The sequence below is a fragment of the Octopus bimaculoides genome, chromosome 23 (assembly GCF_046866305.1).
Source record: "Octopus bimaculoides isolate indiv1 chromosome 23, ASM4686630v1, whole genome shotgun sequence".
NCBI classification, from domain to species: Eukaryota; Metazoa; Mollusca; class Cephalopoda; order Octopoda; family Octopodidae; genus Octopus; species Octopus bimaculoides.
The window spans coordinates 10975280-10996254 of record NC_142950.1 but is presented as its reverse complement, the minus strand read 5'-3'; the positions used below and the strand labels follow the sequence as shown (position 1 = coordinate 10996254).

General features: G+C 38.9%; 1 protein-coding gene across 2 annotated transcripts in view; it reads right to left on the bottom strand.

Moving 5' to 3' along the window:
* Nucleotides 1-18645, bottom strand: part of LOC106881163 (glucosidase 2 subunit beta) — a 43950-nt gene extending 25305 nt beyond the window's left edge. The window contains exons 1-10 of one of the 2 annotated variants that reach the window (XM_014931452.3): nucleotides 18475-18645; nucleotides 15139-15258; nucleotides 14769-14864; nucleotides 13588-13645; nucleotides 11890-12007; nucleotides 10022-10085; nucleotides 8369-8434; nucleotides 4871-4955; nucleotides 2894-2972; nucleotides 374-649 (exon numbers count right to left, since the gene is read on the bottom strand). In XM_014931452.3, the coding sequence (XP_014786938.1) occupies nucleotides 374-649; nucleotides 2894-2972; nucleotides 4871-4955; nucleotides 8369-8434; nucleotides 10022-10085; nucleotides 11890-12007; nucleotides 13588-13645; nucleotides 14769-14864; nucleotides 15139-15258; nucleotides 18475-18562 (1050 nt within the window). In that variant the 5' untranslated portion in view covers nucleotides 18563-18645. The remainder of the gene's footprint in view (nucleotides 1-373; nucleotides 650-2893; nucleotides 2973-4870; nucleotides 4956-8368; nucleotides 8435-10021; nucleotides 10086-11889; nucleotides 12008-13587; nucleotides 13646-14768; nucleotides 14865-15138; nucleotides 15259-18474) is intronic. The other variant, XM_014931454.3, reaches the window with a different exon arrangement.
* Nucleotides 18646-20975: the final 2330 nt, after the last annotated feature.

Sequence of the window (20975 nt, the reverse complement as noted above, 5' to 3'; positions counted from 1 at the left end):
ATCCCATGCTAGCATGGACAATGGACGTTAAATGATGATGTATTTTCTTGTGTATATATATCTGCATTTCTATTCTGAATTCAAATCCCACCCTGGTTTGCTTTGTATTCCATTTTTTCTGAACTCTGTAAAGTAAATATTAAGGTGAATGTAATTAACATAACCATAAAAAGGTAGTGCACCAGTTTGGTCACAACCCAATAAAAAAATAAGTAAAAAAAATGAACAAGTTTTTTTTTTTTATTTAATCGGTTTTTTTTTAGGAGTATTTTCATTGGTATGCAAGTGTATGGCAATTTGTGTGCACTTGTTGCATAATTTATGCGCATATCTTACATGGGAGGGGGGAATGGTGCTAGTGCAGAAAGCTTACCTGAACGTGTCCATCAACACCTTCTTCTGGCGTTGTTTCATCATCCTCATCAGCATCCTCATCACTATCTTCATCAGCACCATCGTCATCATCTTGAGGGGGTTCTAAAGGTGGTGATGGGGTTACTTGAACAGGTGGGGATGTCGTCGTCTCCTCTTCTTGCTGGCTCACCTCGTCCTCGAGTTTCTTGGGTTTACGATAAATCTCTTTGATGTTGGGCCACATTTTCTCAATGAAGTGGTCATAACTTGCCTCAGTGGCTTCTTCCATGTATTCCTAGACAGGCATAAAAAAAAAAAACTGTAACTGAAGCCGACAAAGGGAAGAACTTCTACATGAGCACTTCACCTGCTAAAAATAGCAGCCAAACTTCCTCAGATCTACAATCTTAAAAAAAAAAAAAAAAAAAAAAAATACAGATAAGCAAAAAAATATAAACAAGACCCTCATACCCGGAACACTTTCAATCACAGGTTGTTGTTGGCACTCCGTCGCTTACAACGTTGAGGGTTCCAGTTGATCCGATCAACGGAACAGCCTGCTCGTGAAATTAACGTGCATGTGGTTGAGCACTCCACAGACACACATGTACCCTTAACGTAGTTCTCGGGGATATCCAGCGTGACACAGAGTGTGACAAGGCTGACCCTTTGAATTACAGGCACAACAGAAACAGGAAGTAAGAGCGAGAGAAAGTAGTGGTGAAAGAGTACAGCAGGGTTCGCCACCATCCCCTGCCAGAGCCTCGTGGTGCTTTAGGTGTTTTCGTTCAATAAACACTCATAACGCCCAGTCTGGGAATCGAAACCACGATCCTATGACCGCGAGTCCGCTGCCCTAACCACTGGGCCATTGCGCCTCCACCCAATCACAGGTATGCTGGATTAAAACTGATTTGGGATAAGCAATAATAACAAACGTCAAGAATTTATGCTATACAGGCTTGGCCTTCCTGGTGCCAGTGCCATTTAAAAAGCACCCAGCACACACTGCTAAGTGGTTGGCATTAGGAAGGGTATCCAGCCATAAAAACTATGCCACAACAGACAGAGTCTAGACAGCTCCCGGCAAACGAGCTCCATGTCAAACCATGCCATCATGAAGAGTGAACATTAAATGATGATATCTAATGTACCTGCATTTATTTAGGCTGTTCAAATACATGCCGCTGGCCACTCAGCTTATTTCTTCTTTCTTTATTGCTCATAAGGGGCTAAACATAGAGGGGTCAAACAAGGACAGACAAAGGGATTAAGTCGATTACATCGACCCCAGTGCGTAACACTGGTACTTAATTTATCGACCCCAAAAGGATGAAAGGCAAAGTCAACCTTGGTGGAATCTGAACTCAGAACGTAACGGCAGACGAAATACTGCTAAGAATTTCGCCCGGCATGCTAACGTTTCTTATTTCTTTATTGCCCACAAAGGGCTAAACATAGAGGGGACAAACAAGGACAGACAAAGGGATTAAGTCGGTTACATCGACTCCAGTGCATAACTGGTACTTAATTTATCGACCCCCAAAAGGATGAAAGGTAAAGTCGACCTCGGCGGAATTTGAACTCAGAATGTAACAGACGAAATACCGCTAAGCATTTCGCCCGGCACGCTAACGTTTCTGCCAGCTCACCGTCTTAGCTTATTTCTCTTAAAACATTTTTGATTAATATATACAAATTACCAAGACCATGTGTTCTAGCACATTTTGTACAAGTCCCCTGGCTGCTGGAGATAAAGTTGGACAACTGTTGTGCTGATGTTGGCTATTGAGACAGAAACATGTCCACAAATGTCCTCTTCTTTCTAGACAAACTTGTCCTTTTTCCATAGTGACATGTCAGTTTTGGAGAATATTTGATTCCGGTGATTATCTCCCCTCCTGCAGTGGAGCTGGTCATGGTTTCTATTTGGTAATAGAGGCAGAGATAATTTGAATAAATCAAGAAACTATGTTGTATGGTATTTGATATACATGCATTTGTCTATGTTCTTCAAATACATGCCACCAGCCACTTTGAGTTATTTCCCCTTGGATGGTTTTCTGTTTTAAATTATGTAAATGATATGTATTTTGAGAGTGAAAAAGATCCATGGAAGACAAAGACCAGACATACAGAGGAAGACTGGACATGGGAGAGGAGGAAGAGGAGGGAGAGAGAGGGAGGGAAGGAAGACATAGCCACCCATGCCATCTCCATGTAGAAACCATACCAAAGCAGCAGACATTGGAGCATAATGAAAAGGGTTACTTCAGTGACGGTGGAACCCTTTTGACAGATCCTGTCAAACTGACCAATCACAATGCCAGCATGAGAGATAGGAATTAAAAGATGAGAAACGTTTTAACTTGCCATTTTTAAACAAAGAATACATTGCTGACAGAAATGGGCAGACGGTGATGTGGAACTTCTAAAAAAAATCTTATAAATCGCTATATATTAATTATACGATGGTAATAAGAATATGAAGGTGTTTAAGAGAATGAGGGTGGAAGTCATATTTGGAAATGATTCTTACTTTTGCTTCATCGTCTGATACGGTACCATCACTGTCGATATCAAACTCTGAGTGACTCTTTAACTCATCCACACTGACACTAGAAAAAGAAATATATATATATATATAGATATTTAGATTACAACTTATAAACAAAAAAAAAAAAATACTCAATACTGGGGGGGGGGGGGTCTTTTACACACACACACACACACACACATATACCATAAATCCTCGAGTATAATCCGCACTTTTTCCCTAAATTTAAAGGTCAAAATTTCTAAGTGATAAATATGTAAAGGCAATTTACTTAATATTTATTTTTCACTGACGTTATTACTGTTATTTCTTTATTTTCTGCAAAGTGCACAAAAAAGCTACATGTCTGCATTATGTTATATATACAATAATAATAAAGGATGTTACCATATATATGTTTACAAACCAAGGACGTTATATATTCCTCCTTGACTCAAGTTAGAGAAGGGGTGCGTATTATACACAAGGTTTAGGTTTATCAGAGGTACAGCCCCCTAAAAATCCCCTGCGTATTATACTCAAGGGTGGACTATACTCGAGGATTTACGGTATATAAATATACTAAGAGGTGCACATATGGGTATTTGGTCAAGAAGCTTGCTTCCCAGCCACGTGGACTTAGGTTCAGTCCTACTGCATGGCACCTTAGGTAAGTATCTTCTTTAACAGCAGGTCAACCAAATCCTTATAAGTGGATTTGGTAGACAGAAACTGAAAGAAGCCTGTCAGTCTCTCTCTCTCTCTCTCTCTGTCTGTGAAAGTATATATATATTGTAGCTTGTGTCACTTCCTAAACAAAATCCAATTTCATTTGTAATTGTGCCACATTGGCAAAATAGATATGAATTTTGCAGCACCTTTGTAAACCAGTAGACAGTTTATAATCTAAATATACTTTAGACTAACAGATTTAATTTATGTGTGAGAGAGTTGAGAATATTCTGCACAATGAACTTGGGATAATAAAGGTTTCTGCTCAATGGGTGCCACATCTGAGACCTGATCAAAGATGCACAAAGTTGATCACATCACAGGAAAATCTAAGTTTGAGGTCGATCCAGCTGGTTTCCTCAAATGTTTCATAACCCACAATGAATGTCTGGTTCATCACTTTGAGCCAGAGACAAAGAGACAATCCATGCAGTGGCAACATCCTTCCTAATCTACTCCATAGAAGGCCAAGGTCATTTCATCTGCAGAGAAGACAATGGCCTCAGTGTTTTGGGATGCAAAAGGCACTGTGTTTATTGACTACCTTCAAAAGGACCACACCATCAATGGAGAGTATTATTCCAGCTTGCTGAGGGGGTTACAAAAGGCTATCAAGACCAAATTCCCAGGAAAACTGTTTCATCAGGACTATGCTTCAGCATACAAGTCCTTGGTTTCAATGGCTGCTGTGCATGACTGAGGCTGTGAATTGTTTGATCACCCTTATAATCCTGATTTGACCCCACTTGACTATCATCTGCTTCCCAACATGAAAAATTTCTTGGTTGGGGAGCAGTATTACAGCGATGATGTCATATCTACTGTTGAGGACTTTTTGACCATCAGGATAAAGGCTTTGTTACCAATGGGGTCCAGACACAGTAACACTGAAGGAAAAAGTGTGTTAATAGCAAGGGAGACTATGTTGAAAAATAAACCTAATTCAATCACATTCCACGAGAGTATATTGATCAGACTATGACATTTCAGCTGACTTTCATATACAGCCTTATAGACCAGCCATAATTATATACATGACCCATTATACATACTGTCCATAAATTAAACTAAAAACTCCACCATTATACCATCTAGAAATGCTTATGCACAACATTATGTACCACAAACCATTATACATGCAAGCATCTATACCACTCACTGACCATTATATTCACAACCCTATGTACACATAAAATCATTATACATTCACACACACACACACACACACACATTGTCCGTTATACTTACAATTGGTTGCTATCACTGTCCAGTTCAGTAAAAGCCTCTTTAGCAATGGTTATTTCTTTCTCCTTCTGCAAACTCTTCTTCTCCTCTAAAAAGACCAAACATTACAAGAGAAAAATAAGACAAATATCAAATTTAAATTACATTGAAACAGACAAAAAAAAAAATTAAATCAGTCCTGCAAAATTTGTATGTTATGGACAAGTTCTACACAATGCATACATACAGCAAGACTTATTCTATTCATTCAATCACTGTCTTAACCCTTTTGATATCAATGTAACTGAGAAGTCCTACAACACAAATTTTCTTCTTTTAAACCCTTTTGAATCAACCTGCTTCTATGTTACAAACATCCTATTTTAAAGTGATCCAAAGTAAAGTCGTCCAAAATTTTATGTTAATCCCTTATCATTTAAACTGACCACATCTGGCCTAAATAGTCTGTTATATATTCAAAATGGCCATATCTAGGCTCTCACACCTACCCTACATTGACATTCTAAAAACAATCACATCATTGAAATCTCAAAGCTATGAGATAATGCATGATTAATTCAAAACACTGAATAAATAAGCATTACATTTGACAGAGTAATCTGAATGCTAAAGGGTTAAACCAGCCTTCTGTAGGTTTTATGTTCAGACTTACCAGCTTCAGCCTCTCACACCTACCCTACAATGTCATTCAAAAATAAGCAATGACATTAAATATCAAAGCTATATGAGCCTGCATGATAATTTCAAAACAATGTGAATAAATAAGCATTATATTCCAAACACCAGCTTAATGATAAAGTTATTTTACTAAATTATTCATTATTTTTAAAATTAACACTTTAGCATTTACACCAGCCATGTTCAAACTGGCCACATCAAGCTTCTCACACCAACCCTACAATGTTATTCTAAAAATAAGCAACCATACCATCAAAATCTCAAATCTGCAAGTTAATGCATAATTAAAAACAATGTAAACGAATAAACGCTCCATTTGACAGAGAAATTGGAATGCTGAAGAGTTAAGTGAAACACAGGGAGAATATTTTTTTTAAAATCATGGTAACAAAATGGTTAGAGTGTTTATATAATCTTTTCTATTCTAGGCACAAGGCCTGAAATTTTGGGGGAGGGTGGGCCAGTTGATTAGATCGACCCCAGTATGCAACTGGTACTTAATTTATCAACCCCCAAAAGATGAAAGGCAAAGTCGACCTTGGCAGAATTTGAACTCAGAACGTAAAGACAGACGAAATACCGCTAAGCATTTCGCCCGGTGTGCTAACGTTTCTTGTTTCTTTATTGCCCACAAGGGGCTAAACGGAGGGGACAAACAAGGACAGACAAAGGGATTAAGTCAATTACATCAACCTCAGTGTATAACTGGTACTTAATTTATCGACCCTGAAAAGATGAAAAGCAAAGTTGACCTTGCAGAATTTGAACTCAGAACGTAAAGATAGACGAAATACTGCTAAGTATTTTGCCCGGCATGCTAATGTTTCGGCCAGCTTGCCACCTTAGAGTGTTTATATAATGGTCCTCGTTTTAATGTCTGTGCTTTCCATGCCTTCATGAGTTGAATAGTGTATTGAAGCAGATTTCTACGGCAGGACACTCTTCCTGTGCCAATGTAAAGCAGACCATTTAGGCCCAATATGGTCAGTTTAAATAAGGGGTTAACATAAAATTTTGGAAGAGTTTACTTTGGATCACTTTAAAATAGGATGTTTTTAACACAGAAGTAGGTTGACTTAAAAGGGGTTTAAAAGATTCAAAGCTGAGGACATGATAGTGACAATTATGTACAACTATCATGGATGTATAATGTCAGTGTGCATACTCAACAGAGTATAAGTGCCTAGGACCTAAGAAGCATCAGTTGTAGTGTGCAAGAGAGACGACTGCGCTGGTCTGGTCATGTGGTGCGAATGGATGAGAATAGCTGTGTGAAAAAGTGTCACACTCTAGCAGTTGAGGGAAACTGTGGAAGAGGTAGACCCAGGAAGATCTGGGATGAGGTGATGAAGCACGACCTTGAAACCTTTAGAAACTGCCAGATCAGAGTGCAGCCATCTGGCTCACCATTCCCCAGTCAAACCATCCAACCCATGCCAGCATGGAAAGCAGACGTTAAACAATGATGATGATCATGCAATGTCGAGGTTAGAAACACAAGCATACACACCTACACTTACGTACATACATATATCCTCGTCAAAGTTTAACATCTGCTTTCCAACGCTAGCAAGGGTCAGACAGAATTCATTGAAGTAGATTTTCTAAAACCTTGATGTCCTTCCTGTTGCCAATTCTCACCAGTTTCCAAGTGAGGTATTATTTCCCCATGACTTGACAGGTTTCCACAGAAGGACACTCATTGTACGTCAGTGTCAAGACTAATTAAAACTCTCCCTTTCTAAATTTTATGTAAATTTTGTAAAATTATATTTCAAACATTATCTTAAAATGAAAAATTAAGTTTAATAAGACTCCTGAAATATCTTGGTTATTTTTTAAAAAATAAATGAAACAAAGAAGCAGTATGTCTTTGAAAAACAGCAACAAAATGGTTAACATCTTTTCCATGATAAATTCTGACTTAACAGTTCTGAATCCTGGTATATCACTGTCTACAACTTACTCTTCCCCATCCTGGGTCAATTCACTTTTAAATGCCCATATCTTGAGATGATATTTGACATTTCTGTCAGAACATTTTTTAGGTCACCACATCACCCATACATACATAATACAGTCGCTTTTCATCTATATACCCATATATTCTCAATGGTGTCTTTAATGCTCACCTTCTTTCACAACCATACTAATAACGCTAAATTTAGTCACTTGACTTGCTAGAAATAGCAGCAAAAACACTTCTCAAAATCACACCATATTAAAAGAAAAAGGAAGGATAAATTAAACAATGTAGTCCTGGATGGCTCATTTAATCTGTTCCAGTCATTAAATAGCTATGCCGAGGTACTGCCTTGAAGAATTTAGTTGAACAAATCAGCTAAACCCCTCTTTTGTTGAACCGCTAAGTTACAGAAATAAGGTAGTTCAATGAGAGTTACCTTATGGCTACACAAAGCTGTTCTCCATCTTACAATTAGAAATTAAAATAGAAATAGTGAAGGCATGTGGCTTAGTGGTTAGAGTATTTGGCTAACAACTGTAAGGCTGTGAGTTCGATTCCAAGCAGTAGCTTGTGTCTTTGAGCAAGTATTATTTCAAACTACTCCAGTCTACTCAGCAGGCAAAAATGAGAAGTACCTGTATTTCAAAGGGCAAACCTTGTTACATTCAGTGTCGTGCTGAATCTCCCCGAGAACTACATTTAAGGGTGTGCATGTCTGTGGAGTGCTCAGCCACTGGCATGTTAATTTGAGAGGTAGGCTGTTCAGTTGACAGATCAACTGGTGCACTCATTATCATTATAACTGGAGGGCCACTAAAACAAATGGGGAAAAAAAAAAGAAAAGAAAAAAAACTTACCCTCCCAGGCCTTTTCATGTGTGTCTTTAGCCAATTTTTCAGGACCTTCTGCTGAATTCTTTTCAGCTGAAGACATAAAATAAAAAATAAAACAAAAAATATAAAAATATGAATTGTAAAATGAAACAAGAACCTGAAGAAGTGATTATCATTTGGAACTCCTCATTTCCTAGTGTAAAGCCAACATCCACCGCTTCTGGGTCTTGTGAGTCTTACAAGCTACATGGCAACCTCAGTAGTAGTGCCAGTGGCATGAGAAAAGCATCCAGTACATGCTGTCAAGTGGCTGGTGCTAAGAAGGACCAACCACTTTACAGAATGTAAGGGATGAACATCATTAAATCACCAGCACTAAGGAGGTTACCAAGTACTCAGCAAAACTAAAGGGTCCACTATACAACATCATTATCATTTTAGGTCCATCTTCCATCCTAGCAGAGGTTGGATGGCTTGACAGTATCCAACAATTTGCAGCTATGGACACCTCTTTTGAAGTGTTTTGTTGACCATATCACCCCATGTATTTATTTCATAAACTTCTATATCATCATTTAACATCCTTGCTTCATACTGGAATGGGTTCAATGGTTTGACAGGACACAATAGGCCCAGAGACTAGTGTTCCACTGTCCACTTTGGCATGGTTTCTATGCTTGAATGCCCTTCCTAGCACCAAGCATTTTACGTGTACCATAAAGTGGCTGGCACTAGTGAAATTTTTTGTGTCACCAGCACAAGTGAGGCTGCCATGCAGCTTGCAAATACTATGGATTCCCAAGAGAGGTAGCTTTATGCTAAGAGGCTAAACTGTGGAACAATAAGATGGAAAGAACACTACCAGTTTTAAATGTGTAAGTATTGACACAGACATGCACATGTACATATATGATGGCTTTCCCCAAATTCCATCAACTAAATTTCACCTCTGTAGTAAGACATTTGTGCTCGTCCTACAATCATACTTTGAGTTTCAATTACCATGAAACTTTTAGTTTCAATTAGCTCATTTATCTTAATAAATGGGAAGAGACAGTGACCTGAATCTCTTCGAGTCTTGGGTTGATTAACCTTCATTTAATGTCCGTTTTCCATACTAATATGGGCTGGATGGTTTGACAGAGTTCCATGAATTGTAGAGCCATGTTGGTCACCAATGCCTGCTTTGGCATGGTTTCTACTGCTGGCTGTTCTTCCTAACACCAGGCACCTTACAGAGTGTACCGACTTATTTTTGAGCAGGAAAACAATAAAGCAAAAGAATGTTGGGTAGCATTACACATTTGCAACTATCTTTGCAAATAATGTTTCAATTTATGCTAGAAAAATGGATAAATTATTATTTAAATAAGGGTTGAAAGTCTATGCCACAGCCAGTATTTAACCCTTTTGATACCAACCTGCCTGAGGCAACCCCTGTTCTATGATACTTTGCAATTTAAAATTATCTAAAATAAACCCTTCCATCAGAATTGCATATTTATGTTACACAAGGTGGCAAGGCTTGCAGAATTGTTAGCATGTCGATAATATGCTTACAGCCTTTCATCAAGCTTTATGTTCTGAGTTCAAATTCTGCCAAGGTCGACTTCAGAGTATTTCTACAAAAATAAAATATTGTAATAGGTGTGATTAAAAAAATATTAAACATATTACCTTCCATTTCTGTCTTGTGCTGTTCGGCTGCAATTTTCAGTGCCTCCAACTCTATCAGTTTGCTCTATATATGAAAGAGATTTTTTAAAAAAAGACGAAAAATATTACTAATTCAAAAAGAAATTTTAATCAATCACTCTCCCAGAATCTTCAGTCATTTCATTACCATGCTTTTTCTATTCACCTACTTAGACATACACTGAGAGACATTACACAACATTTGCAACTATTTTTATAATGGATAGATTATCATCATCGTCATTTAACGTCCGTTTTCCATGCTAGCATGTGTTGAACAATTTGGCTAAGGACTGGTGAACCAGATGGCTACACCAGGCTCCAATCTGATTTGGCAGAGTTTCTACGGTTGGATGCCCTTCCTAACACCAACCACTACGAGAGTGTAGTGGGTGCTTTTACGTGCCACCGGCATGAAGGCCAGTCAGGCGGTACTGGTAACGGCCACGCTCAAAATGGTGTATTTTACATGCCACCTGCACAGGAGCCAGTCCAACGGCACTGGCAAAGATTACTATTTAAATAATGGTTAAATGTATATGTTGCAACCAGTATTTAGCCCTTTTGATACCAACCTGCCTGAGACAACCCCAGTTCTATATTTCATGCTTTAAAATTACCTAAAATAAACATCTCCAGCAAAATTGCATGTTAATTTACGTTACACAAGGTGGCAAGCTGACAGAATCATTAGCATTCCGGCAAAATGTTAAACAGTATTTCAAGCTTCATGTTCTGAGTTCAAATTCTGCTGAGGCTGATGTTGTCTTTCATCTTTTCAGATAAACTCTCGGACATCCACCACATCCTAATGTTACTCACCACCACCCTCTCACAACAATAAATCCATTTCTATCATACTATGGTTGCTTGGTTAGACAACATGGCACTGTAAGGAGCATAAGGCTCGTTTCTCAGGCAGGACGCTGGTCTGTTTCAGGATTACTCATTTTTTATCAGTTGAGTAGACAGGAGTAACATGAAGTGTTTTGCTCAACACAATGCATTGCCCAGTCCAGGAATAGAAACCACAATATGGAAGTCCATCGTGCATGTGTGTGTGTGTGTATACACATATATATCATCAACATCGTCGTTCAACGTCCGCTTTCCATGCTAGCATGGGTTGGACGGTTTTATATATATATATATATATATATATACATACACACACACACACATAGTGAAGGTGGCTTAGTGGTTAGGGCATTTGGCTCATGATCATAAGGTATTTCAAAGGGCCAGCCTTATAACACTGTGTCATGCTGACTCTCCGAGAACTACATTAAAGGTATGCATGTCTGTGGAGTACTCAGCCACTTGCACGTCATTGACCCTATCAGCTGGGACCCTCGTCGTAACTGACAGAGTGCTCCTTTACATATATACATATACCGACACAGTTTCTAGAAATGAATCTTTCAAAAATAATAGCAGGTTTACTTTTGAGATTGTGTGTGTCTGTGTGATATATTTTTATTAATATTTAGCAGAAGCAACAGAGTGACTCAAGGGCCAAGAGTTTCATGCATTGACATTTTAGTCACAGGTTGAAAAGCCGTGTATGTGTGTGCGCATATATACACATAGCTCTTCAGCCTGTAACTAACACACGTTAGCACTTTAGTTAAAAGTGGAAGAGCTTTGGGTTTATATAATGTATGTATATGTTTGCCCCCACCACCACTGCTTGTCAACAGGTGTTGGTATGTTTACATCCCCCAAAGCAGTGTGGCAAAATTGACTTTAAATAAGTATTGGGGATGGTTTGATCAAGTAAACCCTTCAAGGTGGTGCCCCAGCATGGCCACAGTCTAATGAATGAAACAAAAGATAAAAAAGCTACTCACCTTCTTTTCTTCCTTTGCTTTTTTACCCTCATTGATGAATTCTTGCTTTTTAGCAAAACCTTCCATCTGCATCTTATGCACTTTCATACGTTCTTCCATTGCCTTTTTACCCAATTCTCTGCAATTGTTTTAAAATAAGATGCACAGTAAGTTTCAGTCCTGGACAAAGATTTTTCTTTGTGACTACAAAGTACATAAACCAACAAGAAAGCCTCTACATGGTCATTTGAAATGCTAGTAATAGCAGCCAAATCTCAGTAATATTAGGGGCCACTACCACCAGAGACACACAGATCTTCTCTACTCATTCCTTTTCTCGTTATCAAGTTACTAATCACATTTGCCAGTCCTTCCTTTCTAGATTTGGCAATTTCCTGGAAAATCTTCTTTACCTGTACTGTTTTCTTACACCTTAACTCACATGGGCCATGGTTGTGTGGTGAAGAAGTTAGCTTCCTAACCATATGGCTTGGGGTTCAATCCCACTGCATGTTACCTTGGTTAAGTGTCTTCTATTGTAGACCCAGGTAAACCACAGTCTTGCAAGTGGATTTGGTAGACAGCAACTGAAAGGCGCTTATTTTCTGTATGTGTGTGTCTCTCTCTCTCTCTCTCAATGGCCCAGTGGTTAGGGCAGCGGACTCGCGATAATAGGATCGCGGTTTCGATTCCTAGACCGGGCGTTGCGAGTGTTTATTGAACGAAAACACCTAAAGTTCCACAAGGCTCCGGCAGGGGATGGTGGCGAACCCTGCTGTACTCTTCCATCAAAACTTTCTCACTCTTACTTCCTGTTTCTGTTGTGCCTGTAATTCAAAGGGTCAGCCTTGTCACACTGAATATCCCCGAGAACTACATTAAGGGTATACGAGTTTGTGGAGTGCTCAGCCACTTGCACGTTAATTTCACGAGCAAGCTGTTCCGTTGATCGGATCAACTGGAACCCTCGACGTCGTAAGCGACGGAGTGCCAACAAAATATATATATATATATATATATATAGTTCAAAATTGTACAAAAAACAAACAGTGTATTAGTTTGATGCTCTGTGCGTGTGTGTATATATCGATATCCACTGTTCTCGAACATTTACAGTTTGAGTTGTCTCACCTGGTTTGGGTATTCAGTGTTTTTCAGCACTCATCTTAAAGAGACATTCCCCCTGGCAGTATCCCACTGCTAAGGAACACATAAAATACAATATATATGGCATCAATAATGTGTGTGGGCAATGTTTAGGCTGGTCTTGTCTTGTGATTGTTGGAAAAGAATATCATTCATTTCCAAGATTCTTCAAAAACATTCCTGGGCCGGGGGAATTACCTTATTTGGAAACAGGGGAGGGTTGGTAACAAGATGGACATCCAGTCAAAGAAAATCTGCCTGAACAAGTTCCATTCAACACATGCAAGCATGGAAAAGCAAATATTAAAACGAGATATGTGTGTATGTCATCATCATTTAACGTCCATTTTCCATGCTGGTATGGGTTGCATGGTTTGACCAGAGCTGGCAAGCAGAAGAGCTAAACTTATGAAGGGCATCCAGCTGCAGACACAAATACCAACCACTTTATAGTGGTGTGGCCTGGGTGCTTTTATGTGATGTTATAACAAAAGGCAGAAAGAGAAATGAGAAAAACAATTAAGACTGACAAAGAAGCAATATGAAAGACAATGAAACAACAATACAACTTACATGCATTTATTAGGACAAGAGATGATTTCTGAGTATTCATCAGTTCCATCACAGCAATCTGATTAAAAAGATAAACATCTTTAGATAACAATAGCGTTAAAAAATCTATCTAAAAGAAAAATGATCCTAAGTGTCCAAGGTACTCATCCCACTTAACACTGGTACGTTAGCTAAATTGTAACATAGGAAGTGACCCGCACAAACCCCACCCACTCCGCTATCTCATCCTAACTAAATTTTTAGTCAATCAGGTAGCTGACACATTGACCACTCAACCTGGTAGAATTGAAGCCAAATATCTCTCTATTTACAACCTTTAGAAATATGGATGCATTAGATAATGTAGTTCCAATTAGGGAATCTTTGGTCACGAGTTAAAGGTTTTTGGTCATCATTGGTTTGCTGGATCAAATCTCAAGAACAAGGCTTTCTTACACTGAGACAAGAGCCAACAATTGTAAAGGATTTTTTTTTTTTTTTATTTATTCTAGGCACAAGGCCCGAAATTTTGGGGGAGGAGACTAGTCGATTAAATCAACCCCAGGACGAAAACGGTACTTCATTTATCGACCCCGAAAGGATGAAAGGCAAAGTTGACCTCAGCAGAATTTGAACTCAGAACGTCAAGACAGGCGAAATACCGTCAAGCATTTCATCCGGCATGCTAACGTTTCTAATCTTAATTTGTATTGACCCTTTAACACTAGAACATGTCTTATTTCACTGACCCCAAGTGGAAAACAGAATCAAAACTTAGAATGTAGAGAGGAAAAGTATCGCTAGATAGTTTAGATTGCTTCTCAACCATGTTTTGTGGCTTAGTCCCTCAAGGTGCCTTAAATATATGTTCCTTAGGATATCCTCATGTTGCCCCAAGGCCTGTAAGTGAAGCTGGTGGAGAGTAAATCTTTTGGTACAGTAGATTTTATCTGTCTGCTAGTTTAACAGCACCACCTCCCTTGGAAGTCTTCAGGAGAGTTCACCATTACAAGCATTTGGATCAGGTCCCTTGTGTCTTTCTACTCACAAGGGAGGAGGAGATAAAGAAAGAGTAGAAAGCAGGAGAGAAAGAATAGGAAGAGAGAGAAGAAGAAAAAAAACACTCTGGGAAATATTTTTTTGTCAATATTTATAGAATGGTTTGGCTTTGTAAATATGAAAACAGAAAAAGAAAAACCTACCACAGAAACCATCATTAACTCTTGAAGACGGAATGTAATTTGGAATATAACCTGCATTGGTGCAATGAAATTTACCATTTATACATGCAGCAGTACCTGATAAAAGAAATTAAATGAACAGTTTTTCTGAAATGTTACAAGCAGCATTTACATATTAGCTATTGCCAGTAAGTTAAGATAAGCTTATCAATTACACTATCCAAGATAGTTAAACTTACCTTTCAGATGATTCATAACAGCTAAGACCATATTCCTAAATGTCTAGTTTACCTCGAAGTTACTTAACTTACTTCTTATCAAATGCTAACTCACATAGTGAAGTAAAAAAAAATTAAAAAAATAAAAAAAAAACTTCCAAGAAGTTGCTTACCTGGTTCATCAGAGCCATCAGGGCAATCACAATAATCATCATTAACATAATTGAATGGAACAACCAATGAGTTGTCAAGGCAACTGAAATTTTCAGATTGTCCTGCATAGAAGGAAGCCACTGAAAAAAAAAATAAACAAAAAACATTTTATTTATATATAGACACAGTGGGGGGGAGATGAATATACACAAAGTAAAAGAATGATTTTTGATACTGGTACAAGGCCCACACAATTGGAGATGGGGGTTAAAGCAAAGATTACTGTTGATTGAATGAATTTTTTTATATATGTTTGCCTAGACTATCACACACCATTCCTACCATCCCTGTAATTAACCTCCACAGTGTGTGTGTTGTGTCCACAAAGTCCAATGACTGAGAACTGTGCTAGCAGAGTGCAAGTTCCTGGTAGTGCCTCCAATGCTGGACAAGTCAAAAGGTAGACTAATATGGAGCACCTCTTCTCAAAGTTAAAAATAGGGCCAACATTTCAACCTAGACAAAAAAACAAAGTTACAGAAACATCAATGACAGTTCAAACCCAACAAGACCTGAGAGAGAAAGACCTTCTCTTGGGGAAACATATGACATGGTGCAGCAAAATCTGAAAGGAAGCTGCAAAGTAAAAAACAGGAGCTGACCAGCTGAAGAGCTGTTCAGGCTCCATGTCTGTTTTGGCAAGGTTTCTATGGTTGGATGCCTTTCCTAACGCCAGCCACTTTACAAGAGTGTACAGGGTGCTTTTACATGGCAATGGCACAGGTGATTTTTACAAGGCACCAGTCCCTACAAGCCCATGAGATTAAGGATGCTCAGCTAGAGAGGGTTGCAGGGGACAACCCTGTAAGTGAGGGCACCACACTTTTACTTAGCTTGACGTGTCTTTCCAAGTACAGCAAATCGCTAGGAGTCTCATTTGAGCATGGCCATTGTCAGTACCGCCTGACTGGCCCTCGTGCTGGTGGCACGTAAAAGCATCCCCTCTATGAGTCCCAACATCTGTAGAGCCTTTCTCACCACAGTCCCACAGATCGCTCTATGTCTTCCACTCTTATTTTCAAAAATACTTTCAACAGAGGCTCCCTTGTGTTTCAAAACTGACCTCAAGATCACTCCTGGTTCCATAATATATTAATTCCTTACTTTAATGAGATCTAAATTAAAAGCTTCCATCGAAATTTCGTGCTAGTTTATGTTCCAAATCCCAGCTCAATAATAATGAAAGTTATTTTACTAAATTCATTACTTTCAGAATTGAAACAAAAGCAATGTGTTTTAATAGAAAAAAGGTAAAGGGGTTAAACCCCACTATGCTCAACTTTAAGGCAGTGAATTGAAAGATCGAAAGTATCAGCTAGAATGCCTTGTGGTATTTGCTCTACACTTCAAATTCTTGTCCTACCAAAATCAACTTTGCTTTTCATTCCCTTTAGAGTTAATGTCTCTCTGGAATTAATCAGCCATATCTAGACTTGCAGAGGAGGGATTCTGGAACACTTAAATGCTCAAGATCCACTGTCAGAAGAGTGCCCTTATTTCTTCATCTGAGGTAGTTGAAGGCACAAAGAAGGCAAAGAGGAATAATGAAGTTTACTTGCCATACTTGAGGTATTTATCAAAGTTCAGTCAAGAACTGAGTGAGGAAACTAGACCCTACTCTCTCTCTCTCAAAATAAGTGGGCCTGGGCCTATGTAAAAACAATAACAACATTGTGATGATCTCTGTGTAAGGAACCTGTGAAAAAGGTAGACCCAGGAAGACAGGGAATGAAGTAGTGAAATATGATCTTAGGATGTTGAGTCTCACAGAGGCAAGGACAAGTGACCAAGACTGTTGGCAATTTGCTGTGCTTGAGATGACACGTCAAGCTTAGTGAAATCAGTCCTAACCAGTGCTAGTGACAAGTAAAAGGCACCCAGTATACTCTGTGGAATGGATGGCGTCCAGCTGTAGGAACAAAGCCAAAACAGACAGGAGCCTGGTTCAGCTCTCTGGCTTACCAGTTCAAGTCAAACTGTCTAACCCATGTCAGCATGGAAAACGAACACTAAATGATAACCTTGGATAAGTATCTTCTACTATAATCCCAGGAGGACCAAACCCTTCTAAGTACAGCTACTAGCCGGAAACTGAAAGAAGCCTGTCGTATACATACATGTCGTAAACAAGTGTCGTCATCATCATACAAGCAGTGTCCCTTCTTTCCAATTGCTGTGAAAAACATGCCCTGTAACTAAGCTGGCACTACTTAAATACAGATGTCCCGATGCATCGATGTTTTTACAGTGCACACTCGTTAGGGTTAGTGTTAGGGGTAGTTTTAGGGTTACCTAGATGCGTCGGGACCTCTATTTTAGTACCATCTTGCTTGGAAACAGGTGAGGGTTGGCGACAGGAAGCACATCCGGCTGTAGAAAATTTGTCTCAACAAATTCCGTCTGACCCGTACAAGTATGCAAAAGTGGGTGTTAAAACGATGAGGATGACGGCGAGTGCGTTAAAATAACTTGTTTACGGGTTATTTATTATATTAATACAAACCGCCAATATGGCTGTGGTAGTCACTTTAAATCTAGTCTGGTGGGAAGAACGACCGATATATTTCTAGTTTTAACTTCCAAATCAACCCGTCTTGGGATTAATAGCAAAAATCATCCGATATAATTTTTGAACATCAAATATAGGGACATAGGCTTTCCGAAATTGTGGTAAGATACTAGAGAAAGATGTGGAATTTAATAATTCGTTGCGAGATGGGTCGAAAAACAACTGTTTGTTTATTCATACTATTATAGATAACTGTAAGATATTATATGTAATATTTCGTATATGTCATATCATATACATATACAAACTAGGAATTTAGCATTTAACTTCGATGCAAGTTAAATTTAATTTCAAAGAAATATACATAGATTTATATATACATATGTATATATATGTGTGTGTATGTATGTATATATATATATATACACACACACAAACGAGGATAAAGAAGACTAATTATTGTCTTTATGCTGTATTTTCTTTAACAATTACGTTAACACCACATTTTCCGGTTTAAGTTAGAACACACCTGTAAAACAAACTCAAATGAAAATTTCAGCTATATATATATATATATATATATAATGATAGGTAATATTTATATGTAAATGATAAAGAAAAATAACAGGTTGAAAGAAAGAAAAACAAAGAAAAGTTTCTGAAGGGAAAACATGATCAGAAAGTAGGAAGGTGCCCGTTGAATCTGGTCCCGGGTGTTAAGCGAAGTGGAACGATAAGGTGGTTAAAATATATGGCTATGTTTTGGTAAATAAAGAAATATACTTACTGGTTATCGATACACCCCGAGGACGAGGTACGCTGGCCTTCGACATGTAAAAAGAATTGAAAATTAGACATAATTTAAGGAGAAACATCTTTTAAGACCCGGTCACCTGTCTCAGGGTTATGACACGTCTTACTTATGTGTTTAATGCACTAATAATGACAGAATACGCATGCGCATTTTGTTGAGTCTGAGAAATAGCGGGGAGATAACTCACTGTGACAATAAGCTGCGGTTTGCAGTTGAATGATTGATTGGTTGAGAGAGAGGGACAGAGATAGACTAGATAAAGAGAAAGAAAAAAAGAAAGAGGGCGAAAGACAGAGACAGGGAAGCGGTAGGAGGAAAGAGATAAACAGAGAGAAAGAGTAAGAAAAACGAGATAAAGAGAGTGGTGGAAAAGAAGGCAGTAGTGAGAGAGAAAAGAAAGAGGGAGAAAGGCAAGAAAGAGACACAGACATAAAGAATGTGAATGAGAGTGGGAGAGATATAGGAAGAGAGAGAGAGAGAGAGAGAGAGAGAGAGAGAGAGAGAGAGAGAGATACAGACATGCAGAGACAAAGAGAGAAAGGAAGATACAGAGAATAAGAAAGGAACAGAGATAAAAAGAAAGAGACAGAGAGAAATGAGAGACAGACAGACTCAAAGAGAAACACAGAATAGGAGAGAAAGAGAGATAGAGAAACGAACAGACAAAGAAATATGCAGACAGATTCACTGCATGATCTCTCGTCCTACTAGAAATAGTGGCCAAATCCCCCTCTAATCATACCTTACTACAGTCTTAAAGTAAAAAGACACATTGGATCGCGTAGTTCTAAGATACTGAAAAAAAATATCGCTGAAAATGTACGGAATGGTCTTGCTCTGGACACTATTTGATCGTCAGTCTGTTGGCTTAGAGCTGACCTGGGCCCAAATAATTATAATTTTGTCACAAAACCAGCAATTCTAATAAGAGGAGGCAAACTGATTACATCGATCCCAGTACTTGACCCCGAAAGGATGAAAGGCAAAAGTCGGCCCTGCCAGAATTTGAACTCAGAAAATGAAGAGCCTGAACGAATGCTGCTAGACACCTTGTCCTTTCTACTAAAGCCACAAGGCTTGAAGTTTGTGGGGAGGCGACTAGTTGATTACATCGACGCCAGTGTTCCACTGGTACTTAATTTATCGACCCCTTAAAGATGAAAGCAAAGTCGATCTCGGTGGAATTTGAACTCGGAACGTAAAGACGGACGAAATGCCGCTAAGCATTTTGCCCGGCGTGCTGACGATTCTCCCAGCTCGCCGCCCTAATAATAATAATAATACATGTACCTTGTTCTGTCTTGGTATAAAAAGATGGGCTACAGCAAATATTCTGCTCAATACCACAGATTTGCTTGTCAGTTGTTTGACCTTTAACCAGTTGAGCATGTCTCTTGGTGGTTGACGATATGTGCATCTCTGATCATGAGCAGAAGTAGTGGGGGAGCATCATAGCCATGTGTTGAGAGGAATTCTTTGGGGTTTGAATAATTCACGTTTGGAAACATGGGTGTTTTGCTCAACATCTTTAAACGAACCTTATTCAGGGACTACGTGATTGTAAATACAAAGCGGGCTTCCTAACCACTTGACTATGCCTGTACGTTTATATCCACACTTGTCTTTTCATCTTTTCGGTGACGATAAAATGGTAAATTTTCAGATTAACACCTACACGATTTTCACTAGGGTGTTAGGGTTAGGGTTTTAGGGTTACGGTTAGGGGTTAGGGTTACGGTTACGGTTAGGGACGGAATTCCCTAACCCTGACACTAAAACCCTAACCCTAACCCCAAAAATAACGCTAACCCTAACACCCTAGTGAAAATCGTGCGGGTGTTAATCTGAAAATTTACCGATAAAATAAATACTAGTTGAGACTAGCCTCCTCCCACAAAAATTAATACCTTGTGTTCATAGCAGAAAGGATTATCAAGGTGCGAGCAGAGTGACGAAACCGTTCTGCACGCTCTCGTCTAGTGTCCGTGCATTGCTGACCTGTGGGTTTATGTCGAACACCTTCTGTCGCGTGTAGGACAGACCCGGCTATCAGCTGAATCCATAGTGAAGTTTGCCTCGCCACCCCCATTTGGCCGGGAGAGGCAAGCAATTTTTAATTTGTCTGGTGGCTGTAACGAAAGAGATAGTATGGTGGAGTCGCTTGAAAGGGCTAAAGTCAGACACTTTCCTCTTTGGCCAAGCCCTCATTAGCTTCTTCAAGTTTCACCTGAAGAATGAATTGAGAGTGGATAAGGAAGTGTTGACTTCTAGCAAGTTTATTGAAAGGTGGGTGAATGTTGGAAGAATGGCCAGTGTGAAAGGATCAATTCTGAGTATACACCTGTAAAAATAAAAGATCAGATATTCATGGCTTTTGTGGGTTTTTCCACGAGGACCTTTAAAGCGCCTCTCCTATTGGGAGCTTTACATTGTTTAATTTATATTGTTTTTTATTGTTCGATAAATTAAGTACA